Genomic DNA, 26,786 nt, shown 5'->3' on the forward strand with positions numbered 1-26,786 from the left:
AATCGTGCGTTATATATAATATCGGCCCGCAGACGCACTCCTGGCAATGTCCCAAGTGATGATCGTAGTGATACTGCGCAATGTGGCTTCTATGATTCCCTCTCGTCCTTGGCACTTAACGCTGAAATACCCTATACTGGCATTTGAATTAAAGCCTTGAAGTATAACTCCCGCGCGAGCTTATATCATGCTCACCTTTCGTGCAGAACTGGCTGCACACCATCAGGATTCCGTAGTATCACGCCTCATAAAAATCCGAGTCCCAAGCCGTCTTTACGCTATACGTAAGAACGCATTTCCAGTAGTACTGGCTTGAATACCACGTTCTCGCTGGCAAACGCGTTTCGACCGCTAGGTATACGCTGCGTTCAGAGAAAGCTAGGCCTTTTTCGGCAAATCTTAGTCGCTGTTACGCTCGAAAAGATACGAGTGTGTGTTGTCGATCAGACAGGATAAAATCGCGCACGCTGGTGAGATAGTTATTTGATTTTAACTATCACACCTTTCGAAAGTCTTAATCTACAGATATAAAACGATTGCCAACTCCTGCATTTAATTCACTTAAGAATTGCTAGGTTCTGCTAGTGATAAGGGGATTTTTGGCGCCACCTTATGAGTAAAAGAAGACCTCTGCGCCTTGTCTACGATGTCATCTGTGAGAATCAAAATTCCTGTTGAAATCGATGCTTTGGAAATAAGATCGCTTTAGGCATCGCCTTTCGTCCCCAAAAGGCGGTGCCTATACGACGCTCGGTGCCACTGGTCACGGCCCAAGGCGTGCAAAGTTTTCTTTTTTTATCTGATAGGTGGTGCTTTAGTACAGCGTTACAGCTACTGTCAGGGCTCTATCTGCGCATGCGCACCATGTGTCAAAACAAGAGCACGCGCTGCTATAGCAAGTGTCTGGTGCGTCAGCGCTAGTGTCGAAACTTTAGCAGTGCTCAAATGATCGCGCATTTAACAGAACATTAAAGACAATAGTTACCCTAATGACAATGAGAACAATACGAAAACATTAGCACGACATGTCTGTCTTCTCGCCTTCTCCCTGCTCTTTGTGCGATTTGCTTTAATGCAACGGTATGTATGGGTGTAGAAAATTAGTATTGCCGACGTTCTAAGGAAGAAATGGAGCCAGGTATGTCATGTAATGCGTAGACCAGATAACCAGCGGTTTACAATTGCAACAGAACGGGTGACAAAGGAAAGAACACGCAGTCGAGGTCGGCAAATAGCTAGAACGGCAATATAGGATAATTGGAATTAGATTATATCATTGGATGGTGCCATGGAATTAGGGAATTCGCATAGTTATGAAAGACTTGGGAGATGCAAGACTAAGGTAATTGGACACCAAGGAAGTATTTTGTTGTTGTAATAACGAAAAAAATGTTGTGATGAGGATGAGCATGATGATGATCTAACATGAACTAGTTCGGTATGCCACACTGAGAAAAAATGTCGAAGAATTTCAATATGTTTCCAAAGACCGTGAATAACGTCCGGGCCCGGTCGTTTCTCCCTGTTTGACCGACAGCTTCATTGCCACTTCAGCCGCCTTCCGTAGTCGTTGGTTGGTAGCGGGTTTTCTAACCAATCGATTGGCCGAAACATGTGGTGAAGGGGAAGGGTTTGGAGTGAATGTGTTTCTCACCGAGTAGACGATGGAGTGATTGCACTGCCGACCAGCATCTTGTAACAGCCAACTGCACTGTAGCCCCACCAATTTGCCGTTGACCGGCTTTGTTCTCAACGGAATTACCCAACGGAGCAACGAAGGGTATCTAAATATCCTCGCTGCAACGAATATCCTCCTTCAAGAGCACAATTACTTTGTAAAAGCGAAGATTTCTTTGTCTTCCTCCCTGGAGTTTGTAGTGTCTTCTCAGTCTGTTGCTCACCGACTAAAAAGGCCGAAACAGTATAGAAGTGAACTGTGCCGATCCCGGATATGGTTCAGCCAAAATTTGGCAGATCATAGATGCTGGGCAGTACGCCATCGCGTTCGTTACGTGGGTCACCTAGTGAGACGCTCCGTGATCGTGGTCGCGCGTACCTGCAATGGCGTGGGCAAAAAGGTGAGCATACAAAAACCTTCATTGCTGCTGTTGTCAATATTTCGCCTGGGTGGCGAAACTGAGACACATATATTTTTTTTTTTTCTATCTCGTTTACAGATGGTGACCTAGCGTTATTCCTGCCGGCTCTGCCAGCCTCGGGACGCCGAAACGTGCCTTTACGCGACATTTTATTGCCTTCGTTTTGCTGGGGCCAGTATTCTGTATTCGCCGGCAGTTTCGACGCACCCGGCTGTAGCCATCATGAAGATCTGGGCCGATTCGAACAACGGCACGAATGATGACGGCTACGTCGGTCACAGTTACCAGGACATATCCTGGGACGACGCCACTTGGATCATGACCAGTTCTTTCATCATCTTCACGATGCAGTCAGGTAGGTGGCATATAACGTGACGCGTCCTAAAATTTAGCAGGAGATAAAAGCATCCGGTGTCCAGTCTTGCCGTGTCTCTTAACGAAATGTGTTTGCGTGCCTCCATTTTAGAAAGCCGTTTGTATTATATATTAAAGGTACTGTGCAGTGTTTGTATTGTGCTTGTTGACGCGGTTATGGTAGTTATGGTGATTATGGCATTTTGCTTTAATTTCGTGCTAATTTGTGGACCATTTGCAGGGCTTTAGGTCCCGCCAGTTGAATACGATACACGCGTGCGTGTTTTATTCTGCGGTTGTTCTCCACACTTCTTTTACACTTGTTCACTCACCATGCCCGTTGCATCTACTCTCTCCTGTTCTTTTCCTTTTCTTCGCGCCTTTTCTCTTTTATAGTCGACAAGCGCTGTACCCCTCCTGGTGAAAACTGCCGGATAGCTCTCTTTCACCTCTCTGTGATTGCTCTATGCATCTTACACGGCTAATCCTTTCATGTGGACTTTCTTATAAGTAGGCTTTCACTTGCGAGCTTGTTCGCCTATGTTGCCTGCTAACGTGTCCTATACCTTGGCTGCTGCATGTTTTCCCACGAATACTTCAACCGTCTTCCAACAAAAGCTACGAGACGCCTGCGTTAAAAATAATACGCCACATCCACTACCATGGCCACGAGTTCTGCTGGCTAACACTCCCAGAAAAAGAAGAAAAAAAAGCAGGAAAGAGATTGACAGGACTGGATCTGTTACAGGCATAGGTGGCGGTACAAGGCAGACATAGAAGTTTAAGCAACTGAAAAAAAAAAAAGTTTAAAAAGAGAAAAGTATGAAGGAGGTTAAGACGTATCAAGCGCCATGTGTACGTGTCATTCTTTTTCGCCTAGTCCCTTGTGTTCTCTGGCACTGTTTTACTACGAATGAAGGAGAGGTATACAAAAAGGATTTCACCTTGTGTTTGGCGCACGATAGCTTGAGTTGCTTATGCGCCATTAAACCCAACGCAACACAACACAAAACAAAAATGATAGAATGGAAGGCATGTATAGCATACTTGATTAGCTTAAGCAGGGCTAGGTAACTATTTGTCAGCACCCCGTTTCAAAGAGGATGCCCATAAAGCATCATCATCATCATCATCAGCAGCAGCAGCAGCATCATCAGCATCATCATCATCATCAAGGTCACAGTTAGAACAAGCACTCAAATAGGTGGACGAGAGGATAGCCACTGCCGTAGCTTAAGTGGGAGTGCATCTCATGCATAGCGCGGGAGATGGGGTTTAGGCTGTCCCTAGAGACATGTTGAGCTTTCGATCACTTTCTTTCCTTATTATTTACATGCGCTTCAAATAGAAACTATTGTAAATCTCCCATGTGATTTCGATTGGTTTCATTCTTTATTAGTAACATCGTATCATGAAGAAGAAGGCACCTTCATATAGCTGTCAGCGACTACTGCTTTTCGCATGGCAAACAAAATAAGATCCCCCATGGCGTCCAAGAGCACTATACACAGCTTCAGTGGTTTTTGACTTCATATACGCATTTGCGTCTCACAGAAATCGGACCCCTTGGTTTCCCTGCTTGTCGTAAAACCGGCGAGCTGTCAGATACTACAGCGTGTTTGAACCTGAATTCGGGAACCAAAACTTATTTCCTTCATTCATTCGCAAGTGTGACCGTTTCTCGATTCAACAAACAAAAATTGGATTGAGAGAGACGAGTTGCTCTGCTTTCAGAGATCAAATAGCGACGACATTCAGACCACTAAGCGCACGTCTGAAGCCGTGGGTGCTTTTTCCTTCCTGTGTTGATGCGTAAGTTTTTTTTAAACTAAATCTGGCCAGTATTTAGCGCGGATGAATCGTCCTCTTTGTGATGACGGCTGTCCCTCCGTATAGACTTTCTTGTTTATTCACGTATGCATATTTATACACTAGCCCTAGGAGTCACTCGCAGCCATTGTGGCGGCTCCATTAAACCGTCAGCGCCACATAGCGCGTCATCTTACCCGTAAGTTTTCTCGTAAACCTCCGTGTGCTACCTCTAGCCATTAAGGCTGCTAGAGTCGCAGCCCTCGCCACGCAATGAGAAGGAAAAGTGCGGATAAATGAGGAGCTTGATTTTTAATAGCAATCACACGCATATATGAGGCCAACGGTTCATGCAACCAAGGAAAGTATAAAGGCCAGTGAAACGTTTTTTTTTATTATTATTACTATTGGACTACATAATTAAGGTCTGTTTCTGTTCCATACAGCAACAGGACACGGTTGTCTTGTGACCATCAAGTCAGCTATCGATAATCACGTGGTCGTTTCGTAGCATCAAGGCCTTCTGCGTGCAGCTCACGGTGAATTAATGGTGGCGTGAGACCACAGCTGATAACTTCGTGTTCTATCATAAGCTATCTCTCTCTGTCTCACTATTCACCGCGGTGGCTTAGTGGATATGGCGTTGCGCTGCTGAGTTCGAGGTCGCGGGTTCGATCCCGGCTGGCGAAATGCGGCCTGATGAAGTGCTCTGATTCTGCAGTGGCTTAGCTAAGTTGTCTGCCATGACCAGCAATGCAGTTACGACCTATGTCCTCAGCAAAAGATTCCCTTCCCCCCTCCCCGCGCCCGTTGCTTCCTATACGCACATACAATCTTAACGAGCAGCATTCACTTAAATGTGTAATGCTAGTACTTCATTAGGGATGACAGCTTCATGGATTTCACATATGTGACTTCATGCAAGGCTACTTGGGGTCGATGACAAATTCTTCCTTCCTTCTGTGACTCTTCCTCTAGCTTGCGGGCTTCCACAAAATTGACTTAAAATACACGGCGTTTTTTTGAGACAATACAAATTTTTTACAGAAAGGCCATAAGCACAGCGAACATGACGTTTTTGCAGAGGAGTTCCTAAGCCAGGTGAACATACTTTGTTGCTAATAACGTGAGTTTCAGAAGAATAATTGACAAAAAATATTTAATGAAGTTTTTATTAGTACCTTAGGGACAGATGTTTAAGTGGCGAATTTGAAGGCAGCCACATTCTAATGCATGCTCATTTATTACAAATATTAAAGTCGCACTTAATTCTATATATTTATCCTCAAATTTCAACGCTAAATCGAGGCATTCATTACTGTACTCACTAGCTTTCTATTAAAAATCTGCATGGTTAAAAAAAAAAAACACTAGTATATTGTGCCGCTGCACTTCCAGTTGTCCATTAATTCACCCTCGCTCTGCGATCTACCAGCCTTCTCGTTAGCTGAGACGGTTGAGCGACCACGCGGAATGGCGTTGGTCCCGGATTCGACACTCCCATGCCCGGACGAATTTTCCTTCGATTGCGAAGCTTTAATGCTTTGAAGGGCCTGTGTGGTTTCCCTTTGTAGCCATGGCTACTTTCGGGTGAATGAGAGGCTTACGCTTTCCTGATGCCGTGTTCTATTAGCCTCTCTCACTGTTTAAAAAGTACGCAGGCAAACGGTGTACACACGATCTTGCCTACAAGCCATGCCGCACAGAAGATACGGCAAAGAATTATGCAGTAATTTTCGCCTCCAAAAGAGGAGCGATCGAGGTCACTGTCTTGCATCTTGGGCAGCAGCTTTGATTAACGCGCGCGCAAGCGCACGAGAGGTTCGACAAGAAGTCGAAGAAAACTAACTTTGGAGAAACAATAATGAAAGAAAGAAAGAGAGGGAGAGAGAGGGTGAGAAGGAGGTGAGATAAAAAAGAAAAGGAAAGAGAAACGTAATAAGTCTGTAGCAATCACGGTGCTGGCCGGCGCCGAAGGCACTGAAGCGGAAATTTCCCCGCTCACTTCCTGGAAGACAGCGGCAGCAGTTGCTACCGCGCCGCTCGTTTCTCGGTTTCGGCCCGTTCAGAAGTTGAGTCGACTAGAGTCGCCGTGATCGATTTTCGAGCCAAACTGGAGCGTGCACAATGCAGTGAGCTGGGAACAAAAAGGGCCAGGCCGAGTGCAGTTCACATACGTTCTTTGCTAATCTGACATGCAACCGTTGTTTTCGTCTACCTTTTTTTTTTCGGACAGCGAGGCGTTACTAAACACTTCGGACTATACTGCAGCGAGAAAAGACCGAAAAACAAAAGCTTAAACATTTTTGCGGCAGGCGAGCAAACCGTTTCCGATACTTGTTAAGTCACCTCCCTCTGTCACTTGTAAAGAAACGCACCTGCTGAGGCCCACGAGTATTTGATGTTCACGTCGAGTCATGCCAAATAAGCTACATAAAGAAATGTAAATATAGATTATGAATGAAAATGACGAATATGAATTTGTTAGGAAAGAATGAAGTATGTTATAAGTCAAAGTGTGGCCGAAAAAGTTTTAAAACATATTGGGGCAAAGACAATACCCCTTTAGCGACGTATCCTCCTAGAAAGTTCGAAATAAATGTGAAAATGCAACCCAAATGGCCCTTCGTATGCGGGAAGACTGGGCGCACATAAATGCTTAAGAATCTGGAAACAGGCATCATAGATGCAAGATCTCGAAAATGGAGAGCGAGGGAAGATGGAGAAAGATTGTTTTATTTTTCGTCCTTACATTGCGCGATTCCAGGTAAATCTGAGCAGCCGCCCAGAAACGACATATATATGTTCGCACCAACTGCTGTGATAAACGAATCAAGTTACGGCAGAGTAGACAAGCGCACCCGTCAGTAAGTGAGCGGACAGTGAGACGGAGAAGTGTCAGTATAAACGGGTGTTTTAGTCATTTACGTCGCACAAATTTCCTTCAAGACGCTTCGGAACACTTCGCCGCGGAACCACGCAGCAGTGGTGAGAAAATGTGGATCCACCGAAGACGAGTTTTAGTCATCATAGTGGTTATGAATTCATAAGGAAGGAGAGAGAAAGAGAGAGAGAGAGAGAGCCAGTTAACAACAAAGAGCTCGGCACTTCCAGAAGGAGTCGGCTGATCCACACACTTAACGTTTCCACAGCAAGGCGACTAATTGTGAGAAAAAAAAAAAGGTAACGTGCAGGAGAAAATACAATTAAATATATAAACAAAATGCGTCCATTTAAATCGGCAATGAATCCATATATCACAATATGTGCACAACCTACGTACACTGTTTGTGGTATAAGCTCCCACACGAACTTGCATGCACACTGTGCACACTATGTGTATGCACTGTGGATGTCATGCGTGTTATTTGCTGTACTAGTCGCAGTAAACTATGTATGCCCTCTTAGGTCGCACACCAAAATGCACTTGGCAGCCAGCTCATGTAACGTTCACAAATCAAGTTGTCTGCAATCGCCACTGCGTTTTGCGGGCAAACGGAACTCCTTAAGAATGGCGAAAATTTGGACCGTCGATGTCACGCCACTGGGACAAAGCGTGCGCAATATTTATCTCGCACAACCAGGAACATTCAACCAGTATGTTCCCAGTATAGGCAGGTAAGGCACTAAATATATAAAAAAACTGCGCAATCATGCGTCATGAACTTTATATTTGACGCGCTTACATTGCTTGCATTTTATCTCCATGACCGTTTTTCACCGTCTAACCACTGTCGCAAAGTTATCGCTTGTTACATCTATTCGTATGTATCAGACATATCCAAAATACTGCCGCTGACTTTATAGCGAAAGAGTGTTAGCTAACCAGATAGCGCAAGCGACGCGAATGGTGACGTGCACGTTAACGAACATACGCGAGCACCGAGGAATACGCTGGCTCTTCGCTATCGCTGTGTTCTGACTGTTACTTGCCCTTCAGGAAACAAGTTTATGAGTTAGATTCATGACTCACAGTTCTCGTACAGTTTGCTTCTTCACCGTCACTGTACAATGTGACAATATATTAATATATAGACACAAGAGGGAGCAGAGAAACAAGCTTTCACCTATTATTTCACGATATTATTAGAACCATCATGATAATAATATTGACCACAGTAATAGTAGTTGTAACAGTAGTAGTAGCAACAGCAGCAGCAGGACTGGGCATGGAACGGTGGAATCACATAAAGCTATTTACGCAGACTTGCCACGGGGAGCTTCTTTATTGATAATTTTGCAGGGCAACATTGCCTTAATTAAGCTTTTTTTACAGCCACTCGTAGGCACAGTCCACTCCGTTCCTTTCCTTTTTATATATGTGAGAGCTCATGGAAAAAAAAATGGCGCAAATTGTTGACGCCAGACGGTAGACAGCGACTGCATGAGCGAAGGATGGCGCCAAGTAATATAACAAAAGTTCAGTACTCTACTTTTTTAGAGGCTGCCGCGGAGAAAATTTTCGCCCATAGCATTCGAGGCGACCCTCGTAACCTTTTCCCCGAGTACGTAACTTTTTGCTTTAGCAAGAGCACAATACCATAACAAAGAAAAAGGCGTAGCACTTGCAGCTACAGTCGGACCTTTCGTCATTTAGTGCACCATATAAATAAAAACTTGAATAGAACGAAATTTCTCTGTAAAACGAAATATTAAGGACATGAAGAAGGTCGCTTTTATATCTTTTTTGCACAACGGGCAACATTTGCGACTGCTCATTGAATGAAGAGAGGAACCGTGGCTTTAATGTTTCGTCGTTCGACAACGATCAGCAAGATTTCACGGCTATTAGGCAGTGCATAAGGAAAGCTTACTGCGAGGTTTTTTAATCGATTCAGGAATTCTTGTCTGCTTCTCTCGTCTAAAAAACGATCGATCGCCTAAATTTCCGAACACTAATGGCGAGCTATATTTTGCATCAAGATACCGCTGCACCGTTTTTCCTGCATGCGAAAAGGACGCAGCACACAAAAGTCTCTTTCACTAAGAAAAACAGAAAAGAAGAAGAAAAAGAAGTGAGAGACAGGAAATGTCTCATCCACAGGATGCGTATGCGTTATATGGTGAACTTTCGCTACGAATAATTTATGTAACTCCGTCCACATATGGTAGAGATAGAACTTATAATGATACACCATCATACAATCGAAATATACTTTTGCACTGAACCCATGTTAGAAAATTTATGATGACGATGACGTCGACAACACAAGAAACCAACGTTTAGATAAATAAAAAGAAATTAAATTATCGTGTTTTACGTGCCAAAACCACTTTCTGATTATGAGGCACGCCGTAGTGGGGGACTCCGGAAATTTCGACCACCTGGGTTTCTTTAACGCGCACCTAAATCTAAGTACACGGGTGTTTTCGCATTTCGCCCCCATCGAAACGCGGTCGCCGTGGACCGGGATTAGATCCCGCGACTTCATGCTTAGCAGCCCAACACCATAGCCGCTAAGCAACCACGGCGGGTGTTTGGACAAATTGGAGTTTTTTTTTTTTTCAATTGATAAAACTGTTTCTTTCGGGGCCCCCTCTCTTGGGAAATGTCACAAGGTTGCTTGCTCCGCCGTTGGAGAGTTTACAATTATTTCAAAGAGGTATTCTTTTGTTTAAATTTCTTATTTCTTATGTTATTTTCTATTTCTCTGACTTTCCCTCAAATTATTTCTGTTGTTTTCTTGGCAATACTAATCGCCTTCTTCTAAATCCATTAGAACCTTGGCCGTAATATTGGGCGTAATATTGGGCGTAAGCGATGAGTACAGAAAAAACGAACAAACGAACGAACTAACTAACTAACTAACTAACTAACTAACTAACTAACTAACTAACTAACTAACTAACTAATCTATCTTTTGGGGCAGCAGCTCCCCGCTAGGTCAAATTACAGCATGTTTCAGGTTTTGCTTTTCAGCAGGGCCACACGTAAGCTGTCCTTGTATTGGGGAGAGCTCTACAAATGCAAAATATTAATAAATAGACAATAATAAGCATGATACATGAGCTTCGTGCAGTGTCATTTATGAGACACGAGCCGCATGCCGCCTGCGTGCAATCTGCGCAGTCCAGTGCCGCACGCAGCGGGCAAACGTTTCGCGTAACCTTCTCCGGGGCAACCCGCGGTGGCGGCGTCGTAAAACCAAGCGCGCGGCCAACTCGGGTAATCCCCACTAAAAGGGGGATGAGAAGCAAGAGAGGGCTACGCAACGGCCACGCAAGCAGACCGTTCGTAGAAGCAAACCAGCGGCACACATGTTCGGTACAGCCCATAAACCAGGCAGTGCAATGGGAGCTAGCGCCCACTAAGCCAATCAGGAAATTGGGTGCACAAAGGCGAAGCATTTATTCGCTGCGTACGCGTCCAGCTATCACGCGGTCATTAGCTGTCGCGAACAGCGTGCGACTTCGAAAAAAACGCGCGAACAGAGAAACTAACGAGAAACAGTAAGTAAGCTTAGATTTATAGAGTATTCTTTATAAACTCTATTTTCGTTAATTTCGCGTAAGATTTCGCGTGCTTGAAAAAAACAACGAAGGCCGTACGTCTACTTTTTTAGTGGAACACCAACGCCACAACCACAGCGACGGTACGTCAGTGTGACTTCACGCATCATAATATATTTTGTGTGGGTGTGCGTGCGTGTGTGTGTGCGTGTGTGCGTGCGTGCGTGTGCGTGCGTGCGTGTGCGTGCGTGCCTGCGTGTGTGCGTGTGTGTGTGTGTGCATATTTGGGCCGCTGCGGTGCCAGTAAAGATTTTCTAAACCTTTACAAGCTCAATGTGGCTCCTTTATAATACAACGTATCCAATATTTATAAAGAGAAAATAAACTAAAGCCCAAGCAGATGCGGAGAAAATTCACGGCATCACTGCGAGCTTGAAATATGCGGTAATTTGAAGGCGGCGTCGCACTCCATCTTTCAGTTTTGCATCTTTCATGGCCTATCAAGCCTCTCACGGTGGGAGTGTCTTTTTTTCTTCTTTCTTTTAATGTAGAGGTAATTTATTTACATAGCTTCGAATTACTTTTCCATTTAATGTCCCTTCTACGTGTCTGGGTATAAGCAAGTGGCCTGTGGCTTCGAACAGTCAGCCGTAGTAAGTAGAGCTTGCATGGCTGCTGATCGCTTGACATAACCAGTGTGAACTGCGCAGGGTCTGCTCTTCGACCATCCTAAAGCCCTGCCGGCACTCTAGTGGTTCAGGAAAATATTGCATTCCTGCGACCATGGGCTCCGAAACTATGGGATTTTGCGTGTCAAAACCACGATCTGATTATGAAGCGCGCTGTAGTGAGGGACTCTGGAATAATTTGGACCACCAGGAGTTATTTAACGTGCGCCTAAATATAAGTACGCCGATGTTTTCGCATTTCGCCCCATTGAAATGCGGCCGCTGTGGCCGGGATTTGACTCCGCGATCTCGCGTTTAGCAGCCGAACACCACATGGGCTCCGAAGTCGAGTGGTCTGTCTATAGAAGGTATACCTTTCTGGTGCAACTTTTATTTGAAACAGAGATACGCCACTCTATGCTACAGTTCTCACTAACACTCTGTTGACCTAGTTCACGCGACTGTTAGTTTCATGTCTCTGGCTTATTATTGCTTCTGTAGGTTTCGGCCTCCTAGAGTCCGGCTGCGTGACACGCAAGAACGAGGTCAACATAATGGTGAAGAATGCGGTGGACGTGGTGTTCGGCGGTCTAGGCTACTGGATGTTCGGCTACGGCTTCAGCTTCGGCCAGGACCGCGGTACCAACCAGTTCATCGCCTTCGGAAAGTTCTTCCTCGACAGCGACGAGAAGGAGATGGGCGTCGTCTTCGCCACCTATATCTTCCAGGTGCGAAAGCATTTGCCACTGACATGGGCGTGAACTTTTCGAAACAGGCGACAGTGATGTCAAAGGTATCAAACGTTTCTCAAAATACTGCACGACGCCGATGTTATAGGGTCATTGAGCCAGTTTAAGCAACACACCATTGCCTCACCGCAACTTATCCACCACACATTTGCATCCAACACACGTGGTGAGCAGTGCCGCCAGTGGAGGGCACATATAGAGAAAATCATGGCAATATTTGTTCGGCGGACTTGACCTTCACGAATACTATTATACAGGTGGAAAGGCGTGCGGTGAAATAGTGGCTCTTACCGCGTCACTTCGTAGCTGCCTGTTTACAACTGATAGCGGATCCGAGTGCACACAACAGACTTTGTTGGTACTAGTAACTTGGTTTGGAAGCTGCGGAAAGGCTGTCCTGTAATTCAAATAATCCATTGCTTATGTTTGTCAAATGCGCAAGTATATGGCAGCAGAAGATCCTCGTACGAAGACGTGGGAATATATTATACACTGCGGCGTAACCCCCACCGCTCCTCGCTTTGCTTTAGTCATATCGTCGAGGTATATAGACACACGTTCGTTAAAACATTGAGTACCAAAATGACAGAAGGCATTCCCCATAATTAAAATGACGAGGCGAAATAACGCTGGCTGATGGGATGAATGCATAATGATGTTTTTGTTCTATTTTGACTTACAAGTTACTGATACACCTAGTCGAAGCAAGTATGAATTAGAAATAAAATTATTACAGGAGCTATTTGGAAACTAATATCGAAACGTGCAATCCGGTTCAACGTTAGAACGAACACAGGAGGGTGTTGCGCGAGCGTATTTTCCTGCGCGGCTGGTCTGGAAGCTTCCCGCCCTGCAGCAGAACTACGGTGGTAGCGCTGGCTCATAACTGCCCGCTTTCACAATGTATTGGCACTGCTTCCGTCGACAGCCACAGTTGGAACATCTCCAGTGTACGCAATCCATGCGCGTGCGTGTTACATTTAGCGGGACACTAAGTCACAGTGATAGCATAAGACGCCACCATGTCCAGAGTGTTACCTCTACCGATGACAAAGCTTTAATAAACGGGAAAATTACGCAAACTAGGGATATAGTGGCACCGCCGCCGCAAATATACGGCACCAGCTCTCATGACGTACAACTTTACGCTTATATTTCATATATACACTCAGTGGCTGACAGTTAGAGGTTAACTACCGTTGCGCTTAAACATTAAATAAAATGCAGTTTGACAAATTGCACTAGATCTTAGGAATTGTACTAGATATTTCTGCGAAATATCCCTGATATTTCCGGTTCCCATGGCTCTGTTGGCGCTAATTCTTCCAAAAATCTAGTGATATATAGTACTACTTGCGGATCTGAGTAAGTCTATATTGATTCTATTTTTGTCCTTAGTATCCCTTCAACGTGCAGAAATCTTATACAGGATCTTATTAATCTGGACGACGGGGATTGCACGCAGCTGTCGTTCGCCACCACGGCGACGACCATAGTGTCGGGCGCCATGGCGGAGCGGTGCAACTTCGTGGCATACTGCATCTTCTCGTTCTTCAACACGGTGGTGTTCTGTCTGCCGGCGGGCTGGGTCTGGGGACAGCACGGCTTCCTCAACAAGCTGCGCGTGGTGGACATCGCCGGTTGCGCGCCGGTCCACCTGGTGGGCGGTGCCTCCTCCCTGGTGGCCGCCGCCATGCTCAAGCCCCGCCACGGTCGCTACGACCACGGCATCGAGCCGCCGCCCATGGGATCGCCCACCAACGCGCTGGTCGGCATGTTCATGCTGTGGTGAGTATTGCGCCCACCCGCCACGTGGTGTCGCGGCTGAAGACGACTCCAGCAGGCTAGGTGGCTATAGGTCACCGCCCCGTTTCAAAGGGGATGCTAATAAAGCATCATCATCATCATAATGCGCACGTGTGCGATCATGAAGGCACGCTTCAAGTCGTTGAGGCGAGCTCAAGATAACAATTTATAATCGATAAATGGGTAATCGCCATGGGTAATGTCCTTATCAAACTGACAAGCACGGCAAGTTTGGCGGGTTGGTCAAGTTGTATGGTGCTGGAACACTGCGAAGGACTTGTGCTTAGTAAAAAAAAGTAACAACTATTCCACTTTGGGAAGATGGAATGGCAGCCAGAGCTGACGACAGTCAAAGCTCGTAAACGAAATGCAAAGTGCTTTCGCTGCCATTCCATCTTCACAGAATGGAATGGGGGTCATTTTTTGCGTTGCGAGTCTGGCGTCATTGCAAGTTCGGAGGTGCCCGGGCTCGCGATTGTCGTTTTCGTTCAGCATCGCGGAAACGTTCTTCGTCGGTGGTCGTGTCGCACCGGCGCTATTTACATTCTCGTTGCTGTTCCCTCCGGGGCTCCTCGTACGCATATTGTTCTTCGGGTGTACGAACTATACGTGTCCGCCCCATCGATAACGCAGCTGTTTTTAGCGCCGATACTTCCTGCTTAATAATACTGCGATAACCTTGACATCATGCTATTGATCACGGCGAGCGTTCTAATCTGTCCACACTTTGACATCTGCGCCACCGCATTGCACCCGTATGCGTTTGTTAGAAATCGCTAAGTCCGTTTATGTTGCCAGACGCCGAAAAAACTACGGGAGGTTAGTCGTATACAGCTTTCGCTATAAAATGGACCTAGCAAGTACACCACTTGTTACGTTCATTTTTTCAATAAGCCCAAACCCTTCTTTAAGATTCATATCTCTCACCGTGTTTCTGTCAGCGAAGTGGCGCCGGTCGCCAATTTACGTCGAAGAAGAAAAAAAAATCATGGCATTGACCTGCAGACATTTTAACGTGCGTAAAAGTTTCTAATGCTCAAGTGCGTGTGTGTTTGTGTGCACGCCTGTGATAGAGTGGTATCAGCGGCTTCTACAGTCCTCTTCGTGCTCTCATAGGACGGTTTGTTACGGCATGAGGGCATCAGAAACGTTCCGTACTCTTTCGTTCTGTTTGGCGCAACGTCGCAAACGCTTCCCTCCCCTCCCCCTTTCTTTTTCTTATAGGTGGGGCTGGCTGGGCTTCAACTGTGGGAGTACCTTCGGCGTCTCCGGTCACAAATGGAAGTATGCTGCGAGGTAAGAGGCGCTTGTATCTTTCGTTTGGTTGCTCTTATTTTTGACAAAGGTTATAAAAGCTCGCACTACAAATAAATGCGCACTGCACAATTTTATGATAAAAACCCCGCAGTCAGCTCAAGCCAAACGAAATCGATGTTGGGCTTGAGATAAAGCTTTCCCTCGAAATACAGATCCAATCAGTTGCCGTTACGGTCGCTGTGCTTGCACGGCTATACCTCGCCTCACCAATTGAGTGCAGTGCTGTGAGAGCTATATGGCTCGTGCTAGCCAATCAGTAAAGAGCCGACACGCATCACGTGTCGGCTTTGCTTTTTGAGAAGACTGGTTGGCTCGCTCATTATGCGCCAAGTGATTCTTCCGTGAAGCTTCCATACAGGAATGGGAAACACATTATCCATTACAGCTCCCGTCCGTAACGTGAAAACAGTGTAGGTAGCAAAGATAATACTTAATAATGATAGTCGGCATCGCTAAAGGGCGATCAGAGGCGGACCAATGGAGAAGCCCTTCTTCTGGTTCTCTCATTTAATTGGCTGACATGACTCGTAGCTTTCGCTAAACTGTTGGCGAGACGACGAATAGCTTATTTTCCGTTAAAAAATTAAAATTTAGCAGTTTACGTGCCAGATCCACGGTCTAAGTATGACGCATGTCGTATAGTGAGGGGCTCCGGTTTAACTCGGACCACCTGGGGCTTCTTTACTGCGCTTCTGAATTTAAGTACACGAGCGTTTTTCTACTTCCCCTCCCCCCCCCCCCCCCTTCCCTACCAAAATGCGGCCGCCGCGGCCGAGATCAAACGTGCGACCTCGAGCTCAGCAGCGCAATGCCATTGTAGCCACTGTCCGTCACTTCGTTGTCCCTCAACTAATGCTCTTTGAGAAAAGCATCCGTGTGGCTGGATCCCACTGAAGTCGCCCCAAAAGAAAGAATGGTCTGCGAGATTAGCGATAGCGCAAGTTGTCGTAATGAATTTTGTAAGAGTTTTCTTCGTCTAAAAAATCGGTCGCATGAGAGAAAGAAATGCTCAATACATTCAGGTGCAATGCAAAAAGAACATAGCGGCGACACAGCGAGGCTAGACCTGTGTAAGTAAATATTTATAGGCGGTGCAAGACATATAAATTTTGTAAAGGAAGCTTCCAATTGTCATGAAGGACACCAATTATTATTCCATGGGAAACAAGCATGGTGGAATTCAGAATACGATGTTAGCACGGATATTGCAGGATTTTGCGATACAGAGAAATTTCTGTACCTTGCCGCGGCGACATAAACTGATGTCGGCAAAACAGATATGACAGGGCCATTGAGGACCAACCAAGAGAAGGAGAGAAAATGCATACGCCATCCTTTTTCGTCTGACAGTGAAGCATCAGTGGCTATTGCTTATTTCCAGATGAGAAAGGTAGTCTTGTAATTTGTCATTTAAATACTGGAATGGAAGAGTTTAGCATTTGATGGGAAAATATCGTCAAATTTATACTGGAACATTTTTTTTTTGATTGACTTCTTGGGTGAATACGTTGAATTTGCACATTCATTGGTGTTATCTGTGCCTATACGAATATGATCTGAGGGGTGTGTAGTAGCAACCAATGATTACTAAAAAATATACTTGGCTCATTAAGGAAAACATACATTGATTTTCTTTGAGGGAAATCATAAATTTTAGGCATGTTCGAACAGTAAGAATCCTGAATCTACTTTTTTAAACACGGTATTTGCGCTTCCATGTACAGAATGGTGTTTGCAACAAACTTAGGGAGTCCAAGGCGCAATCGCAGAGCTTCCCAATATAATAGCATCAGAGGCTGAATTTTATAAGCTGGGCTGCCGGAAAGCAAGACGCACCCAAATTCCATGATGGGTCGGACGTACATTTTATATATAATAATTAATATATGTCTTCGCAACCCATATCGTCGGTTACTGATATTACGCAACCATCTCACGGCACGATTTGCCTTAGACGTGACTTTCAATGTGGCTTTTCCCGTTTAGTGTCACATCATACGTGATTCCAAGCTATTTAAGAGCATCCACCTGGCGAATGAACGCTTGACAATACACGAGTGAAATGCGAACGGGAACATCTAAAGGAAAGAGAAGAAGTGCACTTTCACTGACGTTCAGTGACATATGTATGTTCTCAATCCAAATGTCAAGAGTACAAACGTAATTTTGTAACGATTGATAAAGTGAATGTAATCGTCATTCGATGCAAAAAAGCGATGTCATGGGGCATAAACGTTTACGTGAATGTTCTGGAGCAGAGGGGTGGAGCTTAAAGTATATTAAACAGAAGAAAACATTGACCCTTGTGTAATCCGCGTTTCTCCTTATACCTACACGATGAACATCGGCTTTGAAAACAGTAGAATTCTCTGTCCCCTAAAAATTGCGAAAGCCATGCCGTGATGTATCTCGAAAACCTGTAATTCTCTAGTTGCTTTATCAGTATGCTATGTTCTACAGAATCATAAGCTTTAGCTAAATCTAGGGTCGCTAATGCTGAATATTCCCTTCGGCGACCAGCAAGTTGTAGGCGACTCTCTAAGTATGCGTGCGCACACCATATCGCGCAACCAGATCTACAGGCAATTTGAGTGGAGCTAAGTATTAAGTCTTCAGAAATATAGGTCGTCATTCGGCAATTCAATATCATTTCTATTAGCTTAAGCAAACCGATTGTGAGCGAAATTGATCTAATACTATCTAAGTAATATCCACCTCCCTGAATCTTTAAGTATCGAAATTACCTTAGCAAGTTTCCAAACTGAAGGTATCCAGGCATTTTTTAAAGAGTAATTTACCATATCCAAACTTTCTTGCGGGGACAGCTCATACAGATTCTTGATCATGGCTTTGGTAACTCCTTCTGGACCTGGCACTGAAGAAGGCAGAGAGCGAACAACATTCGCCAGTTTTTGGAATGTGACTTCCCTAAATTCTTCTAGCGCTAGTGGTTTAAATAGATACGGTGGAACGATTGAAGAGAACCTGTCATCTAGTCCCTTTGCAATATTTTCTCGTTGGAATATTCGGTGTCATTCCTTCTTCTTCATCTTCACCTGTCTGCCTGGAAGTAGCACTAAGCCTATACAGTGAACAGCAGTCCTGGAAGTACGTATAATGCGACTTCTTCTCCTTAAAACGAATAAAAGAATTACTGCAAAATTGTAATTGTACCCCACAAAAATTAAGCAGGCCTCCCTTGCCTATAATATTTATCTAATGGCCGCGTTCCAACTTCCAATTTCTTCTTTTTTCTATGCCGCCACGCGGCATGCATACCCTGAGCTCGCACCCTCCACGCGCCACGACGTGGGCTGTTCTGGAAGGCTTTCCTTTTAGGTTCAGCGGCTCTCAGGGCCCCACGTAGCTCCGCCGTGTCACGCGTCCAATCCGAACAACGAGTGAGCCCCACCAGGCCCTGACAGCCAGTAGCACAGCGATTGAGCGAGCCGAGACTCCGCCATGACCAACGCGCCAGAAGCCATCCCTCAGCTCGAAACCCAGATGACCAAGGACATCGGAGACTTGGCCACGTCGCCCATCAAGGACGAGCAAGGTGACTCTAGGGACGCCGCCGTGCCTGGCGGCGGTCATATCGAAGGCCAGGCCCGCGGCAAGACTACCAAACCGCCGCGTCTGGCGTCCGGCGAACTGAAGAAAGGCGAGGTCGACGGAACCGCGGACAAGAAGGCGTCGGCGCCCGGAGGAGGAGGAGCCGACCAGGCCGGAGGCCAAAAGCCTGACGCCGTCGAGAGCGAGCAGATGGTGAACGAGAGCTCGAGCGACGAGGGTGAGCTCGACGACGAGGAAGAGGACTCGTCCGACTACTCCGACGAGGTTACCGATACGGACGACAGCGACGTCGAGGGGGCTAGCCAGGAAGACTGACGCCACGGCCTCTCCGCTTACCGCCCACCATGCCACCGCGACCGCCCTACTTTCGACTCGGACCACAACCGAACGGCAACCTCCCACGCCCCGTGAGAGCGAGAATAAAGATTCTTCCAGTTCGTCGTCTTTCGTTGCGCCTGTCATTTTCTTCCCCATCCTGCGCGGCCCTCTGCTGTCGCTTTTGCTGAGAGATTACTTCCTGTGACGAAAAGGTGGTGATAGGCATAATGCTCGTGGAGGGATTCTAAAAGGCACCAAGCAAAGTATTATTGCAACCTCGCTCGCAGCCGAAGCTCTTCTCCATCCGTCGCAATCGGCTAGAGGTAGGGCGACTCGCCGAGACGTTGTACCGGTGAACGTACGACTGAGTAGTTCTGTGACTAAAGAAAATCAGTTCTACGAATCCACAACGCCCGATGAAGGCGTGACGTGGCTGCGAAATTTTGTTCCTCCAGGGAGAGATCCCTGGGTGGCACACACTGTGTGGATCGCTCTCTGCTGTGAATGTCCTTGTAGTGTCCAAGCGCCACGACTTCCACGGGTGCTAAATCGCCGAGCTGATTCACATTAACAGGGGTCGCACACGCGGGTTACGCTACGTGATCGAGAAAAGACGAAGTCATGACTTATGACGGCCTAGACAGCGATACTCACATTCTAATCCACTAGTGTTGTTGATAATGGTGGACATATGATTTCAGGCAGGAAATATTGCCTTCACGAGTGCCGCCTGTGCTCGGCCGTCTCTGCATATGTTTATCATGAAAGCACGTCAAACATAATTACTGCTTACGGCTTAGGTGGTGATGGAATCACGAGGTTACCATGCGGAGCGTATTTCACGTCATCGCTTATCGCAGTAGTGGTTGTACGATTGTCGGACAGTTGTTGTTGTTGCCCTGAATGTCGAATAGGGGTACAAAGATAATTTCGTTATTTTTCTTCTTGCACAGGTCGGCCATAGTGACAATAAATTCCTCGGTAGGAGGCGGGATCACCGCGCTCGTTTTCAGGTACGAACTTTGTTTCGTTCTTAACTTGCTTGTGGCCTTTGTCATGATTTAACTACTTCGAGAACAATCATTACTTGCCAGCCTGTATTTTTTCCTTGGCCCGCTCACATCACTAATATTGGTTACTAAGTAAATATAGACGCCAAAAGTTTTCGCATACCTGTGGGTTGGGGTAGAAGACAAAGAAAGTAGGTGCCCATTTTCTGCCGGATAAGTTGAAAAGGTGCGATAAGCTGAAGGCGACAAGAAGAAGTTGAAAAGGAATCAACATCAACAAATTATAAAGAGAGATGAGAGAGAGAGAGAGAGAAAGAGAGAGAGATTGAGTGGATTCTGAAGAGGTTTGCCTCGCAGCACGCCTAGCAAGCCACTCCATCACCAATCCTACATTCAGAAACACTACAGCCGAGCAGTGGGATGCCATGCTGCTCAGCGAATGCCCGGAGGATCAAATCTGGATAGTCCGACTGGCCGATGACGCCGCCAAGACTCAAGGTCTGGCCGCAGCCTGATGAAGGGAGGCTCCAGTGGGGCTAGTCTGCCGCCTCCCCCTCTCCCCGCCCCCCTTCTATGGCCCCAGCAAGTACTTTAAACAAAGTTTCTCTCTCTCTCTTCAGATGGGTAGGATGAAAAATGAAATCATGAATTATTTACGGAACGGAGCACAACGCAAAGAATGGTTTTTATGCTCACGAAATTCCCACGGATACCCCACTTAAGAAATTAAAAATTACTTCCCGTGTTGTTTTCTTTAGCACCCCATGGGTACCCTGTAGTCTCGTGGTAGTAGTAATTTTGTTGTAAACGTTCTAAAAGAAAGAAAAAGGGCTTCTCGGTGAGGCAGTCATGACGATGTGATAATTGCAAGGAAATTAAGCTCTCAGTAAATATTACCCCATCTGAATTACAGCATAGGAATTATGAGTCTTTATTTGCAAGTTTACTTGCCAAGTAGTGAGATATTAACGCTAATTTTACAGGATCATTTTGTGTACGCACAACATCTGTTGTACTCTGTACGTTCAAGGAAGAAAAATAGCATCGCCTCAAAGACAGCCTAAAATGTTTTTCTACGATATCTGAAATAAAAGCATGAAGAAATTATGGATATACTCGAGCACCTTTGCGTTCCGCTATCTAAATATGGTAGGCCACATTCAAAAGTCGATTTTCTTTAACAAAATTGTTTTTTTTTTTCTTTTTACATTTTATGCATGCCCAAACATTCAGCAACATGTTGCCAAACAATCATCTTCCTATCCTCATTAGTTTGGGAGTTACATTGAGTTTTCCAACCCATACCCTCGTATTACGAAACCGAAAACCCGTTCTATTTCTTTTATATAAATATTATTCAAGATACTTTTCTTTTATGTTGTCGCCGAGTAGCCACACGAACAAACGGAGACTGTAGTGCATCTCATGAAGGCTCCAGCTACGAATCTGGTGCATTTTAGGCCTTTGTGCAGTTTTTGACATCTCTCACATGGTTTGAAGATTTGTTTACCTTTTTCTCAAAACAAGATTTTGCTCCACTTCATGTCACGCAAACTCTAATAACATCTTTTGAATCAACGTTTAGATATTAAATTCTGCACACTCATTCTTAACATAGAGATGCGTTCAACGAACTAGAACAAATGAAATTGATGCAATGCTTTTGCATTTACAGCTCATTTTGCAAATAACTTGGTCAAAATTTGGAATTTTTTTCACTTTGCTTAGTTTTTCGAACATTACTTTCTTTATGTTTATCACATTTCATTTATCCTAGTTCCTTGCACAGGTCTCCCACTCAGCTGCATAAATGCCAAAGCGTTACTCACTTCAGCAATTATTTACTTATCCTTGCTGGCGCGACTAGCACTTTTACCACATCTTATGAGAAAAATTACCTGCCAAAAAGTTAAATGAACTTTATGAACTGCACTTTAATTAGTTAAATAAGCTAAATAAGGCATGCTTATTCAGAAAAAAGATTACTTGAATCCTGGCTCTTGATCTAAACATTTTTTTTTCTGTGGCCTACCCACTTGAAGCACATAATCATCTGCACAGAACATATTCTTAAACTATCTTTAACGCAAGAAACGATGTTTGGTCACAGTGTGCGTCCTGCGCTCGACTTGCGTAGAAAAAAAAAATGTATTTTCTTGTGTTAGTTTGATCCAGTATACAAGGTTGTGGAAACAACTGCTATTTTTGTTTAGGGGTTTCTGGCGTCCCATGCTTTCTATGAAAGTGCTTGCATTTCTTTATACTTTGTGCATCCAGTTACGCGGTGAACAACCGGAAGTTTTCTGTGATCAAACTCATCAACGGAATTCTCGCCTCCCTCGTAGCCATCACAGGTAAGCCCTGAACAATATTCCTGATGATGGCTGTAAAAATATTTGCTACATGATAAGTTGTTTGCGCTATAAGTAAGATATAGTACGCTTGTTGGCTTTTTTCAATTACACTCCCATCGACGTTGCCTCAGGGAAAATCGTCCAGCACGTCTGTCGCGATTAATTTCGTTGCGATAACTTGGAGAGTGCACGATGCAGTATACCATGCATATGGATGTCAAATCACACGAGACTTGTACAATATGCCTTAAATTTAAGGGGGTTCAGCCCATATTGTTCGACTCATATCAAACACCAAAATAATGACTTCTTGTCGTAACCACAAATATTCACAAGAGCTGTGACGTGTTTTCACTCTTGCACGTGCAGCGCTGTTTCCTAATGTCTTTACGCAGGAAAGCACAGTACACGCATAAAAAAGATAACGCGTAATCGTTAACGAAGGAGCAGATAAAATTTAAGGAATGTTTTAACGCGAACGTTTGTTTACCTTAACTGGTATCATTACATGTCTACAACCTTTGTTCCCATACATGTATACATTTTTTTCTTCAACTATGCAACAGAAGACAGGACCCATATTCGGAGGAATGTTCTAATGCTAAAACGCAAACGCCCGTAATGTTGGACATATTATTAGCGAAGGTGGTTGACCACTAGGAAAAAACATTTAGGAAGAAGAAGCTTGGCGAATTCGGCCTTTGGAGCTGAAAGGGTGAGGCTCTTTGTGAATTTGTTGGCGAACACGAGCACAGGGCCCGTATATTCACACATGCTGCCGTTTTTATTCATGCGTTTGAGCAGGCACCACTACTTCTTGCTATGCTAATATTATTGCCCTAAATCTATTCAGAATGGCATATGACAGGCGATCGTGGTGTCGAACATTATTAGCGAACGCGGCCGGTCAGTGACACTGAGCGCTTACGAAAGAACTTGAAGCTTTGTGTAGGAGCCTAATTCACAAAGCTTTTTGGCGTCCCTCCTATGCGCAACGGTTGGGAAAGGGACGTTATCTCTGTCGAGGAGTACATTATTTTATTTCATTTGCAACACCGGTAAGCCCGTACGGGCTGTTACAGGGCATAACCACACAGACACAACAAAAAATACAGTCTACTATCAATCAAAATGCAAATACAATCATAAGACAGCAGAAAATGCAACTCAGGAAAAAATACTATTCTAAATGTTCTTGAAAAGATGCCAGAGTGTCAGCGTCTGTGAGAACTTGCGCACCAAGTCTATTCCGTTACGCTAGTGTGTACAAGGAATCAATATTTATGCGCATCAACTCGTGAGTTACGTGGTAAAGAAAAACACGACAATGATTGTTCCGAGTAAAAATTCTTATAGATGGGAACAGATATGACGATAAGTCCAAACTTTCTCAAACGAAGCACTCCATTGTTTTTGAAGTCCACGCTAGCGCGCCTTCGAGCCCCCCATTCGCGTTCTCGAAGCCACAACGACAATTTCGAACAAAAAAAAAAATTATCGACGCACAGCCGGCTGTGCCCTGTACCACCCGTGGGAAGCCGTGGTCGTGGGATCGGTGGGCTCCCTGCTGGCCAACGTGGGCATGCCACTGCTCGACTGGCTGCGCGTGGACGACCCCGTGGGTGCCATCGCCGTGCACGGTCTCAGCTCCGTGTGGGGCATGCTGGCCGTCGGTCTGTTCGTCGAGCGAGACACGCTGCTGCGCCTGAGCCGAGGAGGCGCCGGCGTTTTCCGCGGCGGCGGCTTCTACTTGCTCGGGGTCCAGGCGGTGGCCGTGGTCGCCATCACCGTGTGGAGCTGCGCGGCCACATTCGTCATCCTCTGGGTGAGCCAATCGTCGGGGAGAACTCAAGCTCTTGGGTGGCGGTGAGCCAATCGTCGGGGGGAACTCATGCTCTTGGGTAGCTGTGAGCCAATCGTCGGGAAGAACTCATGCTCTTGGGTAGCTGTGAGCCAATCGTCGGGGGGAACTCATGCTCTTGGGTAGCTGTGAGCCAATCGTCGGGGAGAACTCATGCTCTTGGGTGGCGGTGGATGCATTTTGCGAGCACGCGTAGTTTCAATCCTTATCCTTGTTTTTCTTTCTCTCTCGCCCGCTTTCTCTTTGGAAGGGACACTAAAGAGAAACAATAAAGCAGTTAGACTGATTCGCGGGAGAGGTTGGTTACTGGAAGAGAGGACGGTCAAAGTTGCTTTTCTTTTTTTTTTCTTTTTTTTTTTTTTTTAGTGGCACGACCATCGAGTGACACTCTTGTTTCTTGCGCAGCACTTCCGCTTCAACTCTCGAGATGACTGGGGAGGAAATTCAAAATAAATCAGAAAAAAAATCATATAGTACAAAATTGATGGGTTTCATTATAGATATGATATTAGAGCCCATGTTTAATTTGATTTTGCAAAGGGGAGCGCAGAAGTGTTGCGGAAGAAAGGATACCTGGACAGGAAGGACCTTCAGACTTGCAACTAAGTTTACTTTCAGGAACAAACCACCAGGAACGTTATTGCGCATGAGCTGACATCGAGAATTGTGAAAAAGATATTTAAGAAGCTTCTTTGTTGTATATATACGCCAAATTGGCGTATATATACAGTCAACTTCGGAGCAGCAAAACAGATATACAATGCTTTTGGCTTCAAGTTTGTGCGTTACCTTGGCACTCCTCGTAAAAAAATTATTTGGATAGCTGCATAGCTTTGTCTCTTTTGTGCGGCACAATGCTAACCATGCATTGTAAACTACATTGCAAACTATTCATTCTTCTACAATGCTCTTTATTTATACTCACAGGTAATCAACCGCATCGTTCCCATTAGAATGTCTCTGGAGGAAGAACAAATCGGGGCGGATTTCGTCGAGCATGGCATTCAGTACCTTCAGAAACCAGAACAGCCAAAGCCTGGCGCGGCGATAGCGACCATCAGCAATGGAAAATTCAATACCGGTGAAGAACGCACCGCAGTGGCCCCATCGGAACAGCCTGTCGACACTGTGGCACGTCGACAACAGCGTCTACCTCAGCAGGCTTTCCTGGGCCGCCAGCGAACTTCCAGTGCTACACAAACAGAGGACATGCCGAATGGTCGCCCTGCAGTGTTACAGCGGTCCATGGATACTGGATATCAAACGTGGAGAAGGCCTGTTCCCAGACCTGCTTGGTCGGAGACAGACTCCACGTGACCGCTTGTTCCCGGAACATTGTGTTTGGTGACGTTCTGAAATATGTGGTAGCAGCTTTGGGCTTGACAGTTGACAGCTGCAGAACTTTACCTTTGTGCGTGGCCCAGGAAGCCAAAGGAGCAAAGACACTCGCCATTCGCAATTGTGTTCTTGCAATGTCTCTATTCTTGTGCGTCTCGCATTGCCATTGCCTCAGACAGATTCTTTGAAGGCGTCTAATGTGTCACGTGCACATCTCGGCGTGCTTAGGGAAATGTGGCTAACTAAGGCTTAGCTAATGTGTGCAAGGCTACATTATATCGTTTCAGCGAAGTGAGTTTTGATAGCGCTTTATAAATCGGATGAGACAAAATGTCACGTTCTGTTTCTCTCCGCAGAGCAGTGATCGGTGCATTTTAGACCGCTAGGAGGGTGCTGCAGGCGTTAATATCGTGCGCCCAACTTTGTAACTGACTCAGAGACTTATTTCTGCTGCACATTGAGCAGTGAAGTGTTCCAGAAAGATTTAAAGCCTTGACTGCAACAGTTAAGAATCCTTGCTTAGGCGACAACCAAACAATATGGCCTTAATAAAAACAAACCACCAGAAATCATGCTGCGTTATCTGTATTGCTTACATGCGTTGCTTTTACAAGTATTTTGTTACGTGTTCAACACACATGTAAATGGTGGCTAAGTAAAAAAAAAATCATAACATATTTCTAAATGTGCAGAGGTGTGGAGACCAATTTAAAGATGACATATCCGCTTCCCCTAAGCAAACCTTGTCATTTAGCACAATTGGCGCTGTGAAGGAGCGTGGGTGAATACACAACTTTTGCATTCGTGTTCATGTTTTTCCATTATTTACAATACAATATTTCTCAGGTAAAGCCTAATATAATCTTATGTGTGAAAACGTTTTATTGAGAAACAGAGGCACGTTGCCTTACATTTGAGTTTTCTTTTCAATTTGAAGCATTTTTGAAGTTTGAGTACCGCGCCAAAATTAAAACCGAAACTAGTGACTACAGTCACCCACTACCAACTACACGTGTTTAATGAAAATACAAGACTTGGAGTTTTTATTTGAGAATGTTGGGAAAAATTTAGCAAATAGTG

At 45.3% G+C, this 26,786-nt stretch overlaps 1 protein-coding gene across 1 annotated transcript; it reads left to right on the forward strand.

Annotated features, from left to right (window-relative positions):
• Positions 1 to 1,946: 1,946 nt before the first annotated feature.
• LOC126532116 (putative ammonium transporter 2) lies at positions 1,947 to 26,671 on the forward strand. Its single transcript, XM_050179802.3, has 8 exons — positions 1,947 to 2,454; positions 11,882 to 12,108; positions 13,595 to 13,917; positions 15,160 to 15,231; positions 20,097 to 20,156; positions 22,431 to 22,507; positions 24,016 to 24,332; positions 25,296 to 26,671. Exons 1-8 carry the CDS (start codon positions 2,322 to 2,324, stop codon positions 25,683 to 25,685), a joined length of 1,599 nt encoding a protein of 532 aa, XP_050035759.1. The 5' UTR covers positions 1,947 to 2,321; the 3' UTR covers positions 25,686 to 26,671.
• The last annotated feature ends 115 nt before the right edge of the window (positions 26,672 to 26,786 follow it).

The sequence above is a fragment of the Dermacentor andersoni genome, chromosome 5 (genome assembly GCF_023375885.2).
Source record: "Dermacentor andersoni chromosome 5, qqDerAnde1_hic_scaffold, whole genome shotgun sequence".
Taxonomy (NCBI): domain Eukaryota; kingdom Metazoa; phylum Arthropoda; class Arachnida; order Ixodida; family Ixodidae; genus Dermacentor; species Dermacentor andersoni.

Excerpts from the sequence above, each read along its gene's own strand:
- LOC126532116 (XM_050179802.3), top strand. The coding sequence starts at position 2,322 with ATGAAGATCTGGGCCGATTCGAACAACGGCACGAATGATGACGGCTAC. Across the intron at positions 2,455-11,881 it reads CATCTTCACGATGCAGTCAG|GTTTCGGCCTCCTAGAGTCC; the intron begins GTAGGTGGCATA and ends TTGCTTCTGTAG. Across the intron at positions 15,232-20,096 it reads AAATGGAAGTATGCTGCGAG|GTCGGCCATAGTGACAATAA; the intron begins GTAAGAGGCGCT and ends CTTCTTGCACAG.